The sequence below is a fragment of the Pseudopodoces humilis genome, chromosome 6, assembly GCF_049639895.1.
Source record: "Pseudopodoces humilis isolate 2021_Gansu_Grassland_sample_001 chromosome 6, ASM4963989v1, whole genome shotgun sequence".
Taxonomy (NCBI): domain Eukaryota; kingdom Metazoa; phylum Chordata; class Aves; order Passeriformes; family Paridae; genus Pseudopodoces; species Pseudopodoces humilis.
The window spans coordinates 57,820,943-57,835,440 of NC_142205.1; the positions used below are offsets into that span (position 1 = coordinate 57,820,943).

The window sequence follows — 14,498 nt, forward strand, 5'->3', positions numbered from 1 at the left end:
CTTTGTTTCTTTTTTTCCTGTTTCCTTGCCCGTTCTTGATTTGTCTCTCCTGGTCCATAGATGTTGATAGCAGTGATTCTCTCTCACCTGTCATTACTCTGGATGAATCTTTCTGGCTGCTCCAGCCTCAGACAGGATAATGGCATTTAGGGAAGTAGTCTTGCACCTGTCATAGCTGCCAAATGTAATACTGGTGCAAGAAGGTGAGTTTAACCTTTGCTCCCAATCTCCTGTTTCTAAATGTGGGGGGGGAAAAGTCTGTCTCAGTCTGCCAAGGTTAGATTTGCTAATATTTTAAGTTAAGCTTTGCATCCCATGATAGGAATCTGTATAGAACCTGTGAATTTTCACATTCAGGTGTTTTCAGTACTGCATGTATATTGTGCTTCCCCAAATCCCAGTCTTTCCATTAAAGTGCCATAGAATATAAATGTTAACACACCATCTGGTAACATGAAAAGAAAAGGCAAAGTTTTCTATTTAATTGAATTGGGTAAGAAAATGAATAATGTAATCTGAACAATATCCACTGGATTTTTTTTTTAAATCTTCAATTTGCCTTAGGCTGTGCCAATATTTTTATTTCCCAGTTGTTACAGGCTATATTATTGACAGCACATAACAATATAATTCAAGTGGCTGGAAGCAAAGCTTGAAGAGTTTGCAGCTGGATAAGGGCAAATACGAGAAGAAGCAGAGGAGGATCTGAGATTGAGAGACATATGCTGGCTGTGTATGTCTGTTGTTGTTGTTGAGGCAGATATACCCAATAATCAGGGAAAGAATAATCAGACTGCCTGGCACTGGAATTTTGCCAGTCTTGGAACCAAGTGTTATTAAATTTCTGGTTCTTGAAAGAGACTGCTTAGAAGTCAGTAAATGGGAATTTCACTTGGGAGAAGTGTTTCAGATAGGTTAAATGGTATTTACACAATAAAAATTCCTTGGCAGAACTGCTAGCAGGACAACTTCCTGAAAACTTGTCAAGATAGCTCTTATCAAGCTTTTTACAATTTTTAAAATCTGATTTTAGGGGAGAGAAAACATGAGAAAAAATCGTGAGAGTTCCTAAGGAAAAGTGGGGCACCCATCATCCCCACTAAGTATGAAAGGAACACAAAAAGCCACATTCACACAACCCTTGTCATCCCCATCTCTCTCTCCCACTGTAACAAAGTGCCAGCCTTTGTTAATGTTCCTGGTTTAAACTCCAAGGCACTCTCTGCCCTCTAATTCATGCTGTGGCTCCTGGACTGTCTCTTTTTATGGTCCTGACCAGTCCAGGATTTACATCAAAGAGAAGTGGTACTCCCAAAATACTGTATTGCACTGTATGTGCAAATGTCCTTTTGCTGAGCTAAAAATGGAGATAGAGCTACTTCTTGGTGCACCTTTCATCTGTATTTCAGAACACTTGGAAAGATGGGGAGAAGACTCCCTGACTCCTTGTCCTGTGTTCCATCCATGACATAATTCTGATTCTCACAGCATAATTAAAGGAAACAGCAAGTTTTGAAATTCCAAATTACAGGTTAACCCTAAGCATGATAAATATTTCTGCATTTCTGCTATCAACTCAATCCACAGGGATTGTTTCAAAAACCCAAAGGGATTTCTAAACAGAGGGCTTGCAAGCACATTTGGTTGCTTTAATTTAATTTCCTGATGAAAAATTGGCCAGCATCATTGAGTTCTATGGAAGTGTGTTCAGTAGTGCTGTAGTGGTTTTAGCAGAGAGATTTCTGTTGCTTTTTGAGGTTTTTACTCTGACAGTCCAAAAGAAAGGGAGGCCTTCTTGTGCCAGACACCATGCAGGTTAGATTTGCTCCCAAAACAGCCAGTTTCCACAAAGATGTGGAAATCACTGTGAACCAGTGTCTGATTCAGTCTTGCTGAAGTTAGTGGCACCCAGGCAATGGACTAATAATGGACTAATAATACTGCTGAGTCTTGCTCTCAGTAATGGTTGAGACCTGTGAAACTTTTGAGCTGCCAGAGCAAAGTCTGCTTATGGCATTGGGTCTCTGGGAAGAGCTGATTGCAAATTTTATGTATTTGCAGCTAGAAAATAGTAACATTGGCAATATCAAAGCTATTTCCTTTGGAGAATACAGAAGAGTAAGAGGCAAGGCTGCACATGCCAAGCTGACCTGATGGTGTTTCTTGATTAGAAGAAATCAGATCTCACTAAAAGTTCCAAGTCTATAGATTTTGTTGGGATTTGAGTTGGGATGATTGTTCCATAGCACTTGCTGTCATACTGATGCTCAGACATCTTCCTTCTCTGCACTTTGCTTCCATGAGTGAAAAGGCTTTACAGCAGGTACTGAGGAAGTCACTGTCCCCTCTGAGCTCTCAACTTGGCTGCTATTTGCACTGTCCTAAGAGGTGATGGCTTTTAGTGCTGGTTATGTGCTTGGGCTTGTTGTACAGTTCTGCTATGCACTCGTTAAATCTTGCTGAAAATGTTTCCTGTTTAGTTCTCTGTTCTGTACCTTTTATACTGCAGGTGTTTTCCCCTCCTGTCCCGTGCCAACACAAACCCTAGTCCTATGGGATGATTGCTCTTGTAGTAAGTTGCAGAGTTTTAAGGGCAAGTGTTTAGTTTCTACAGCAAGGTATTTTTAAATGAGGCAGGCCTGAGAAAGTGCTAAGAACTGTAATTGTTGTTGACTGAGAAGAAGTGACAGAAAGGGGACACTACAGAAGTCTTCAGTTGAGCAGGGTATTTTTTCAGAAATAGGCTGTGTCCTGGGTTTAAGAGCTGTGCATGATAGAGGAATGGGGTTTGTGTGGTTAAGTGATTTTGATTTTAAAGGAATGCATGCTGTTGTATGCTGTATTTCAGAAATGGATTAGCAAAGAAAACAGGATCACTGGAGCTTAAAGCAGCTTTGCTTTTGGATGGCACCTTCATTAATATAATTTGCCTACAGAAGCAGTCAGTGATGTACACGAGTACTTACCTTTTCTTGCACAAGGTGATTGGAGTGGGGACAGCAGCCTTCCCTGCTGTGAGAGTCACCACAGCTGCTGAACATTAAGAATTACTTTTTGCTGTGTTTTTTTAATAAACAAAGATCTCTAGAAATGGTGGCCTTAGGTGTAATTGAGTGGCAATTCCTTCTTCAGTCTTCCTGGAGTCTAAAAACTGTCTGCCAGCAAGTGAGGCCCTCAGCTGTGTAATGCACATGTGCAATATTTAATTTCCTAAGCCCAGAGCTCAGCTGTGCCAGCTAGGTCTCATCTTCTGGGGTGATAATGGTGTTTGCCACTCAAACCCAACTGCTGGGCCATGACTGTGCTGCAGTGTGCAGAGTTCACCATCATCTTATCAAACTTCCTTAGAAAATATTTCTTCGGAAGTTTGCTGTTGTGTTGAGTGATGTGATTCAGCATAGTTTGAGCATTTCCTCCCCTGCATAAACTTTAGGTAAATTTTAATTTCAGTGTGATACCCCTCAGCTGAGGGCTCCCCTCAGTTTGAGCAGGCCTTTCATTTATAAACACTCACATGCCAGTGGTATCTACCATCCTTCTAATGGAAATTAAGGTTAAGCACCAGAGGGCAGGTAGAAATTTCCTACTGCTACATTTTTCTAGTTGTTTTTCTTCCTAATATGTCTTTTTTTTTTATTATTATTTTTGTTTGTTTGTTTCCTCTAATACAGATGTGCTCCATAGGTATGGGAGACCTCAGGGAGGGGTTTGGCTGGCTTCTGGCGCATTTGCTGGAAATGTAGAATTACAGCTTCTGGAGGGAGGTTTGTGGTGGTGTCAGCCATGCAGTTTCAAATGCATGTGTACTCTGTAATTGCAGAACAGTAATGACAAAAGGAGAGGAGGGCCTGCTAATTACTAATGGTAATGTAAGTTACTGTGTGAGCACAGATCCTAAAAGGTAATTTGTCTACGCACTTTTTTCCTTTGGAATCTTTTTGTTGAACATATTTATTACAAATATAAGCCCAGAATTTCGTGCTGAATCTAAACTATCAGTAGCATTTGAAAGCAGTTTTATTTTCTGGGTTCTTTGGAGCTATAGCTGTTGTTTAAAGTGTGGTTTCTGGGCACAGCTGTCTGACACAAGGAAAAAAATAGGGAAAGTATGTTTTTAAGTCCTCAAGTTAAAAGCCTTAAAATGCTTTTGGAAGTGAGACTTAACATGTTGCTCTCTCTCAACTGTTATTTCCCTGATATGTAAAAGGCTACAAATATCACATTTCCCAATGTGTTAATGTGTTTTAAATAAAGCACTGACATGGCTGGCAGCATGTTTCAGCATTTGTCTGATGTCTTCCCTAAATACTGTCTAAGAAGCACTGTGAGGATAAATTAATACAGTAGAGAATGCTGTGGGTTGCTAAAAAGTGTGGGATTTTACAGTTACATAGGTAAATAGGTATCGCTATTATATCCTTAAAAGATATCTCAGAGGGGAATTTGAGGACTTTTTAGTCTGTTTTCCAAAGAAAGGAGGCTTATGCTTCTTTTTTAACTTCCTGTCAAATATGGTCAACATATATATACAGGAAGTCAGATTTCATTAGTTCTCTTGCTCATAGAGTAACTTCTGGGGCATTGAGAGTCCAAGCTGAAATATTTCTTATTTTATATTCATGGATACTCTTGCATAAACTTTGGGATCAGCAGCGGTAAGCACTTAGGATGGTACAAGGAGCTGTTCAAGCCTTTGCTTTATGTTTTGTGAATTGCACTATGTATTTGAATTTTAGAGAGAGGATTTAATCAGAAAAATGATTCAGATTTTGTCCACTGGTCACTTCTAATAGCAGCTGTACTCTGAAGAGATGATACTTGGAATGACATCTGGCTCATTTCTATTTTCCCTGTAATTCTTTCCATGCTTACTTTCCATGCCAAGTAAGATCCTATGCTGTGCTTCTGTGGCTCTGAGCTTCCAGATTCATCACTTCTGCTCAAGACAGGTTTTGCTCTTGTTTTGCCCCACCTACTGAAAGCGTTTTCCACTGCTTGATATAAATTCTGACTTTTCCCCTATGGCACAAATTTTTCTATTTTATAAATATGTCCTAAGCTCCATTAACCATTTCCTTAAAGAAGTCTTCTGCACCTAAAAGCAATAGCTTTTACCATGTAGACTTTGCAGAAGTGTATTACGAAGTATTTAAGTCAAGTTAATAATCCTCTTTATCTTTCCTAGCCAGATTCTTAAACTGGTCATTGCAGATGATGGGAAGTTTTTATGGACGCTTTGTCTGGTGTTGTGGAGCTAAAGCTGAAAAGTACTAATTCAAACATAAAAAGATGCAGTAATTTTCTCTCCCTTTCTTTTGCAGTGCAATTTTCCAGAGAGCCAGGATGGCTAGAAGGCACGTTAAATGGCAAGAGAGGACTAATTCCACAAAATTATGTTCAGTTTTTATAGCTTTGTGCATTGAACGCCAAGAAGGTGTACATGGTATCCATGGATTTTTGTTCTAGTCACTTGTCTCTACTTCTGTGACTGCTTTTAATCAGTGAAGAGCTGGACTATGGATTGAAGATCTTAAATCTGTATAAAGACATTAAGTGTTGCCAAATATGAATTACAAAAAAAAGATTCTTTGGGGGTTGGAATGGGTGGGGGCAAGAAAGAGGGATGGAGGGATAGCTTAATTTTTTAATAGGTTGCTTGTTTTTTCAGTTGTAAAGAGCAGTAGTAGTATGTTTGTTTGCAAGATAAATAGCTTTTGAAGTCAAGTATTTGGTTGATCTGTGAATCAACTTAGTGTCCTGGAAATTATGCTTTGATAACCAGCATTTTTAACAGAATGTGAGGGTGCTGAGGCCCTGGCACAGGTTGCCCAGAGCAGCTGTGGCTGCCCACCCCTAGAAGTGTTCAAGGACAGGTTGGATGAGGCTCTGACCAACCTGGTCTAGTGGAAGGTGTCCCTGCCCATGGCAGGGGATTGGAACTACATGATCTTTAAGGTCCCTCCCTACCCAATCCATTCTATGATTCTATGATCATTTTAGGTTTGGAAGATACTGATGGATAAAAAAAGCTATCATGCTGACAATTAAATTATATTTCAGAGTGGAATAGCCAGTGCAGAACAGACATCAGTAAGTAAAAATGATAGTTACCAAGACATGACATTTTTCAAATGTCTTCAAAGAGCACATTCATTTATGTTGCGTGTATGATTTCATTTATTTTATAAAGATAAGACACATGAACTTTTATTACAGGCTCCTATATGTCATGGTTCCTTTGTTACTCAAAAATATCACTGTAAATGAAATAAAATGTTATTTGTTATTTGACTTGTCATTCCTATGTTGCAGAGTATTTTGCTCTGGTTCTGGAAGTTGTGGCATGAAATAATTATTGGCAGCTCGGTGTAGTCAGCCTCAAGCAGGCTCCAAAAGGGATGGGGAGCTTTCCTCACACAAAATAGGCAGCTCTGGAAGTTCAAGCCAAAAGGGAAAAGAGAATCTCTGGCTACGATGCTTTTGCATCCTGGAGAATTCCTGCATTTTATCTCTTGTCTCTTTTATCTACTTGCTCACCTTGCCTGTCTTCCTTCCCTCTGATTGCCAACTACAAGGTCTTATTGATGCCTCAAAATTTGTAGAACTTTTTAAAAGTCACATGCAGTTTTTTTTTATTTTTCTCTTCTTCAGGTAAGACAGTGGAGAGGATGCAGGAAGTGTGACAGGATGACATGCTAATACAGAATCACTTTTTTGTTAAATTCAGTTTTGTTAAATGTCAAATTTGTTAAATTTGACTCTGTGGATTTCAAGTCATTTACTGCAGCTCTACTTAGCTTTGCAAGTTTTCCTAACAAATGAGATTAGTAAACCAGTTAATGGTTAATGGTACCTTGGGCTTGGGATGGCTTTTTCCCTCCTGAGGGTTTAACTCCATGGCATTAATTTGTTCTTTGCCCAGACTGCACGGACCACTGGAGTATGCACAAATAATTTCCAGATGGAGCAATGGTGGAGCAAGCCAGTACAGCTCTCCAGCACTGACCCTCATTGCTTGGAGTAGCTTCATTTGGTAAATTCTTCTGGTATTGGAGTGGTGACTCCCTGCCACAAAGCTTTTAGGCAGTTCTTGTCTTGGCTAAGTGACCCAAACACTGAAAATGCCTTCTGATTTGCTGCTTGATTCAGTGTAAAGGAAATAGCTGCACCAGTATTTGCAGCAACAGCTTGCAGTTTTCCTTGCTCAGATTTGTTCACATGGCAAAGCTCCGTTCTGGCTGGGTTTCATGTTGGGCTCACAGCGCTATCAATTCATCTGTGGCCTTAAAGGTTCATTCTGGAGGCAGGATGGTATTTGTGTGCCAGACTCAGTTTTCATGGCTACCAGTTGGTAGAAAATGTTGAAAGAAGAGGGAGAATATAAATCTTTGCTGTTAGCCTTGCAGGTGTGGCAGCTAGGTATGCTGGCTTGTCAGATGGTGAAGCTCTGATAACTTGAAGCTTACAAGCTCTGGAAGTAGCTTCCATTTGTTTTGTTGTTGTTTTAAACCTGCAGGGCAGTTTGATCTTGTTCTGGCTGCTCTCCTCCAAAATTCTCAATGTGCTTCTCAGCTCTAGCTCTGTGTGGTGGAGCTTTTTTTCCTTATAACTGAGGTTGTTTAAAAAAGGCAGATACATAGGGAAGGAGTAATAGTCTTAGTGTCTCTTCCATGCAGTTCTGCGAGCCTGTTTCACCTTTAGGGGAGGTGTTTTGAGACTCCTCCTGGAGCTACACAGAACCCAAATGAGGAGAAAACTTTTCTACTCAGAAGTGATACACTGAACAGAAGTAACACTAATGCAAACTTTCTCACATCCCAGCCGTTGTCTGAAGGCAGTGGTTTGAGCGGAGCCAGATCAGATCTGGCTGTCAGGCTAACCACACTGCCTCTGAGGAATTCAGCTGTGGGAACTGCTACCCACCAGATGGGTTTCCACATCAGCCCAGTTACACCAATGCCAAGTACAGACTTGCACAGCCCAGTAGCCACGGCACAGCTCGTTCTTCATCCTTGCTGCTGAGAAGAGCTGGAAGCGATGCCCTCAGTACTGACTGCTTGGAAGTGGAAATTAAAAGATACTAAAATTAAAAAAAAAAAAAACAAAACAAAAAAAGCAAACCAAAAGAAAGGCTTTGAGAATGCTTGCTTTCCTGAAGGTAGCCTTTAGGGCATGCTTCTTGTCTGTCTTATCTGTGGCTTGGTAGGTTTTGGAGGAGTGCAATAACATGCTGTTGAGACAGGAGAGAGGACAGGGAGTCCATTCTGGAGGAAGCTGGTTGCAGGATCCTTCTATTGGCCTGGCAGCAGGAGTGATCATTCTCCATGAGTCTGCCCTCTGTCCTCTTTCATGGAACTGCTCCCCCTGTCACACCTGTGGGCAGGGCCGTGGACTTGTCAGTTTTCAAAAGCTGAGGCTGCTGGTAGTGAATGTATGACATGGGCTGAAAATTAGAGTGTGAATTAGGAAAAAAAATCACGAATTTTTTGCATAAAAAGCACCCCAAATGTGTTTTTTATGCAAAACAGCATTGGCCTTGCCATCACTGTGGGACAGAGATTGAATCCCTCAGCCTGGGGATTAAGGTCGAATATGTTTGCTGAATAATTAATGGCCAAGCTGAGACTCCTGCCCAGTTGGGCTCAGCAGAAATTTATAGACTGTTAGTCACTGGCCAGGGTGCAGTGCTGGGCCTTGGCCAGCAGCACTTCCACTCTCCTGGGTGAAAAGCCCTTGGGTTACCAGGATGCTGAAGGTTGTTAAGTGTTGTCCCAGCTGATCTTCATGGCAGGTTTCCTTCTGATGCCGTCTTTTATGAGGAGTGAGAGAAAAATCTCATTAGCTGATTTATCTGTCCTGTAATGAAAATACATGTTCCTGCCACAATGCTTGCAGCTTTTGCTACCCAAGCCTCTGTAATTGTGTCATAGAAGAGACTTGGGCAGAAACTTGCCTTCCTCAATGCTGTTCCTTGTTCTCTTAACCCATTTCACAATTCTTACCTGGTTTGCAGTTTAAGGAGAAAAGTTGCTGACAGAGGGTCTGTGTAGGCTGTAAATGCACCACTGCTAAACTGGGTTTCACTGAAAGTCTTCACTGGAGTTTCACCTCTTCAGCTGAATGTGTCTTGGACATTGTTTTCTACATCAGAGTCCAACAGTCTGCCCTCATCTGTCCTTACAGCAGCCACAGGTAAGCGCCAAATAAACTTCACCCTGTCAACATCTACAATTAAAGGAAGAACACCTCAAAAACCTTATGGCAGGGCATGGTTTACCAAGCAAAATCTGTGGCAGAAAAGGGCATTTTTTCCACTCCTTTCTTAGTAATATTGTACTCCTCACGAACTCCCAGAGTCTCTGCAGACACCTGAGTGCCTCAGCTTGAGGTCAGGTTACAAGTTTCATTATGATTTCAAGTATGAGTGATAGCATTGTCTTATTTCTAGAACAGCATATGACAGATTCATCTGCTTGTAAACATATGGGAAATTTTTCTTAATACTGCTGATCCCCTACTATTCTTTCCTTCTGACAATTCCACACAGAGAAAGCAGGTGCAAGGATTTTTTGGCAATAAAAAAGTTTATGTAACTTATTATTGAAAAACCTAAATGCAATTAAATGGTGGTCTTACAACACAGACCAGGCTTTGTGCAAACTTGGTGGTGAATTGTTGAGAGAGTACCCAGAACAAAGAAAGATAGTTAGAAGGGGAAATAAAACTCCTGCTAACTTACTGTAATTGCAACTAGAAAAGTTCTGACCCTGAGAAGGCAGAGTCGGTGGGAAAATCTTGTGTATATAAAATAGAATTTCTCTCGGGGCAAGAGAATGGATTCACTAACTTTGGTCAATGGGAAGAGCAGGAGAAGGTTAACAGAAACTGGAGCCCAGACTGGCCTGGCTACTGAAAGTTTGTTTCTTCCAGTGGGATGTAGCTTGTGCCCAGAAAAGTGTCAGCACATCATTTGTCAAACACTGGGACCCAGGTGAAATGAACCACATTCCTCAATGTTGGACATTGCCTGTCTTACAGCCTGAGGAGCTGCTCCTGGGGCAAAGCCACTGCAGGTGCAGCAACACCCAGAGCTGACAGAGATTGCTGGAACCAACACTCCAGCTGTCTGAGGAAAGATGTTATGGTGTGTTTTAAGTCACTTTATGTTGAAGTGTCCATGTCCAGGTTAAATGGGGCTCTGAGCACCTGGTCTAGTGGAAGGTGTCCCTGCCCATGGCTGGAGGTTGGAGCTGGATGATTTTTAAGGTCCCTTCCAACCCAACCCACTCTCTGGTTCTGTATTGTTCTACATGAGCAGAAGGCTTTGTCTCTAAGGATATCACTGCATCAGCAGCTAGCTGAGATTAAAATGCAAGAAATACTTGCAATCAAACCAGTTTAATTCATGTATATTTGTACAATTTGTATAAAAAAAAAAAGAAAAAAAAAGAAAAGTAGGTACTTGCAGACATTAACATAAAGACCAAACAATATTTTCTATTTATTTAAAAAGCTTTAAACATACAGAAGCAAACCCCTAATTATAAATGCATCATTATGCATAGATTTTACTGTTTACACGATACTGCTGGCTGCTTTTATTTTTCATCCAGGAATCTATTTAAAACTCCCAAGAATTCTTAAACATTCCTCTGAGCTTCCTGGCCTCAGAACTGCTGTCTATCTTATCAAGTCATTGACCTCCAGCTGAAAACATTGCTCTAAAAAAAGTCAAATCTTTAATAAACAATTAAAAGTGCATTAACTGTAGAATTTTTTAATTTCATAAATGTTTAAACAAGTCAGTGAAAAACACCACCCTGTGAATTAGCTTTTTGCATGATTGATTGTAAAGTATCTTTTTAATAAGATTCTGATATTGCAAACTTTAGTCTTTTCTATTTTACTCTGTGCAACTGCTCAGTCGCACGATGTGTAGTATTCCTGAAATACCCACTGCAGTACATTACACTATCTTACATTTTAACTGTGTATACAATGCTCTTGCTGCATATCCCTGTTCCTTCTTACAACAAAATAATTTAGCTCAATGAACAAAAGCCCACTTTCTAAAAGCTGTTATAGCTTGTCTTGTATTTTGCAGGAGACAAATGCCTATTTCATTCTAAACAAATTCAAAAGAACGTAACGAACTTCCTGGCAGCTAAAAACTAGGGTTGGGTTTTGTGGTTTCTTTTTCTTTTTTCTGTACACAGGTTTAGATAAAAAAAGTGATGGCTATTCTGCTTAAGTGTCCTTGATAAGAGAATACTGCCTCTTACAACATCTATATCCAATTGTATCTATTACTTCAATGATCTCTAGCAAAAAAAAAAGTAATAATCAATGAATGGTTTCATAAACAACAGGTGATTAAAGTAAAGGATTTATTATAATCTGCTTACAGTTGTTTGCAAAGACAGACATACGTTTTTGCATAAAGATATAAATTGCTTTTTAAAACTAATTTAGTGTGTTTAATTATATGAAGTTTCTGTGAATTATGAATTGTACCAAACCAAGATTAAAAGTAATAAGGTACAAAAATAGGAGCAAACAGACAACAATTTGGACTGGGACAGGCATTTAACAGTGAAGTGTAGAATATGGCTTTGCTATTTTAGTCAAGCAAAGTTACTCTGAGACAGAAAAGGAGGCAGTAACTTTGTTAATATAAAAAGCTGCTGCAGACTGTATTCACCCAGAACCTGGCTTTGAAATCTTCTATTTTAGACTTTTAAAAAAAGTAAATTAAGAGATGGATGTATGACTGTGTCTTTACTGTAAACAACCAGTCTGCATGCTGTATATCTCACGTTGGAAGTTTGGCTTTCATATTGCTGTGCAGGTCAGTATTTAAAGATCTGCCTATGAATTAGACTTCCAAAATGCAAATAATATATGTATGTATATATTTATATATAAAAAACCTCTCTGAATACAGTCTTTACAGATTACCCATTGCATAAGGCAGGTGTCATTTAAAAAGACAAGTAGCGCTGACTGTCTTAGTGCACCACAGTGCACCTCCAAATTTGGGTTCAGAAAGGGTGTAGAATTCTTAATTCGACCACCATTGACAAGAAATGCTACATTCTGACCGGCCAAGGGACACACTATAGCTCAAAAATACCAGTGGCACCCAGAGAGAACACTACAGATTAGAACTCTGAAAAACTATTCTATTTAAACATGAGCATATGGTAGCAACAGTTGAGCCTCAGAAAAGTTCACCTGTCCTCTATTCTACTCCAAAATCTTGTAGTTGCTTATAAATTGTGAAATAGTGAAAATCACCTCAAAAATTCTTTTCTTTGCAGTCTTATTCTAGAGAAAACGTTTTTGAGACAAAATCAGACCAACTGAGTTGAACTTGTAGTGTGAACATTTGTCTTCTTGGATGTATCCCGATTATTACAAAATGCTTATAAAATTACAGATGCTTTTAGTTTATCACTAAAAATTCTACTCAGCTTATCTGCCCTTATCATCCCTCACCATCCCTCTCACCAGTACAAATCTCTTTGATATACTTACTGTAATGATCTGCATGTTCCCTTCAGCATAACCAGAAATCGCTCTCCCCCCTCTGAAATAATAATCTGACCTTTTAAGATGCTTCATAGATCCAGTATTCAAAGGAAAAAAATAAAACAAAAAATAAACCAAAAACAAACAATCTGGGAAACCTTAGTAAAAAAAAGAAAAATCATTCAACCTGTTGCTCACCCCCGTGTTCCCCTGAGAGAGAAAGGGAATAGAGGGCAAGAACTCACTAGATCATTAAGCTGGCAAAAGCTTTGGAGAGAGACCATAATTTGTCTTGTTAAATGAAACCTTGGTAAAGTGGCAAACACTAAAATGTGTAGTTTCCTACAGATATATGAAGCAGGAGTTCTAAGATGTGCTCAAGTCACATACGCTTGCAAGAGAGAGACAAAAGGGAAGGAAAATAGAGAGAGAAATAGAAAGGCTTAAAACACAACGGAAAAGGTTAAGCGTGGTTATTTACAACAGATACTGTAGGATGGTAAATTAGATATGATGCTAAAAAAGGCACAGCTTTCCCTTTCTTAAATACACTGTAAACGGTTCATTATGCATGCAGAACATTTCACTTTACAAAAAAATTACCTTGTTTGTTTAGACAAAGATAGTACTTAAATAGTCTCCAGCAAAATAGAGTTCTTTCAAAAATACTTTCCCGTTCATCCTATTAACCATTAAAGATTTTTTTTGTCTCATTTACAAAAGTTCCTTACACCTTATTTCAGGTCCTTCACAATTTATACATACAGCAATGTACAGTACAGCAAAAGACTGCAAAAAATTATTTGTAAAGCCAGCACAATAGATACTATAAATTGATACCAGGGCATTTGTCTTTCACATCTTATCCTTTTGAATTAAATAGTAAATAGACACTTAACACAGTGTATATCATCTATGATGGGATAATATGGGATAACAAATGCCACAGGTGGGGATAACAGTATTCCACACCAAATGTTCTGTTATTACTTTACACGTTAGGGTTTGTGTGTGTGTATATATATGTGTATATATATATATATAGTTTTTGTTTGGGTTTTTTTTTTTGTTTTTTTGTTGTTTTTTTTTTTTTTTTACAAGAAAAGAATATTAATGCCCCATATTGACTTTACGTTTTATGTGCAAACCAAGGGTAAGCTTTAAAAAGTTCTCATTAGTTCTCGAACCCTTTTAAAACAAGCAAACAATACCAGAAACTACATGGCATATTTAAAACTCCATCTGTTAAAATATCAAAATCAAAGAGTTATTGACTAGATATGGCTTTTCATCCAGAGGAACAGGAACATTTTCTAAGTGTTTTAGGGTTATGGGGTAATTTCCAAACATCTAGGTCTTGCCAAATCCAAGTCAACTGCTTTCCATTCCCCCAAACCCTTCGTATGATTTTAGACTATTCAGAGACTGCTGAACAAGTGTAAAGAGCATGTTTAAAATATGGTTTCTTGGGTCCTTCATGGGTGTGGAATAACACAGGGAAACTTAAGGCAAAGTTCTTCCATTTAAGACATTTTCTATCACTTCCTGTGAAAGTACAGGGGCTTGGCATTCCCAGATTCCACCTTTGGTAGCTGGTCACTGATGATTTCCACCAGCATGGCTGGAAACTCTACTTTCAGTGCCTGAGACTCTCGGAAGGTGTAGAAGCAGAATTCCAATAAGTCACTAACGAGCTGAAATACAGAAAGAAACACTTTTTAGGAAAAACACCAAGATTTTTGCATGCAAACAACAGCTTACTGATAATTGATTATTTCTAAGAAACAACATCTTACTCTGACCCAACAGTCCATTTACAGGGGCTATGAAGCAAACAAAAGAACCCAAATGCCAAAGGGCTACTTGACTCGTTAGAACTAGGAAAACCCAGGAGACCACAGATTTGATTTTTCTGCCTAGCTGCACTTTTCCTTTCACTAACAGCAAATAGCCACCATGAAAACTCC

At 39.2% G+C, this 14,498-nt stretch overlaps 2 protein-coding genes across 9 annotated transcripts in view; one reads left to right on the top strand and one right to left on the bottom strand.

Moving 5' to 3' along the window:
- Positions 1-6,252, top strand: part of ARHGAP10 (Rho GTPase activating protein 10) — a 137,102-nt gene extending 130,850 nt beyond the window's left edge. For all 4 annotated transcript variants that reach the window (XM_005525592.3, XM_088056574.1, XM_088056575.1 and 1 more), the window contains one exon: positions 5,322-6,252. In XM_005525592.3, the coding sequence (XP_005525649.1) occupies positions 5,322-5,410 (89 nt within the window). In that variant the 3' untranslated portion in view covers positions 5,411-6,252. The remainder of the gene's footprint in view (positions 1-5,321) is intronic.
- A 4,215-nt stretch (positions 6,253-10,467) lies between these two features.
- Positions 10,468-14,498, bottom strand: part of NR3C2 (nuclear receptor subfamily 3 group C member 2) — a 190,074-nt gene continuing 186,043 nt past the window's right edge. For all 5 annotated transcript variants that reach the window (XM_014254799.2, XM_088056146.1, XM_014254800.2 and 2 more), the window contains exon 9: positions 10,468-14,225. In XM_014254799.2, the coding sequence (XP_014110274.1) occupies positions 14,070-14,225 (156 nt within the window). In that variant the 3' untranslated portion in view covers positions 10,468-14,069. The remainder of the gene's footprint in view (positions 14,226-14,498) is intronic.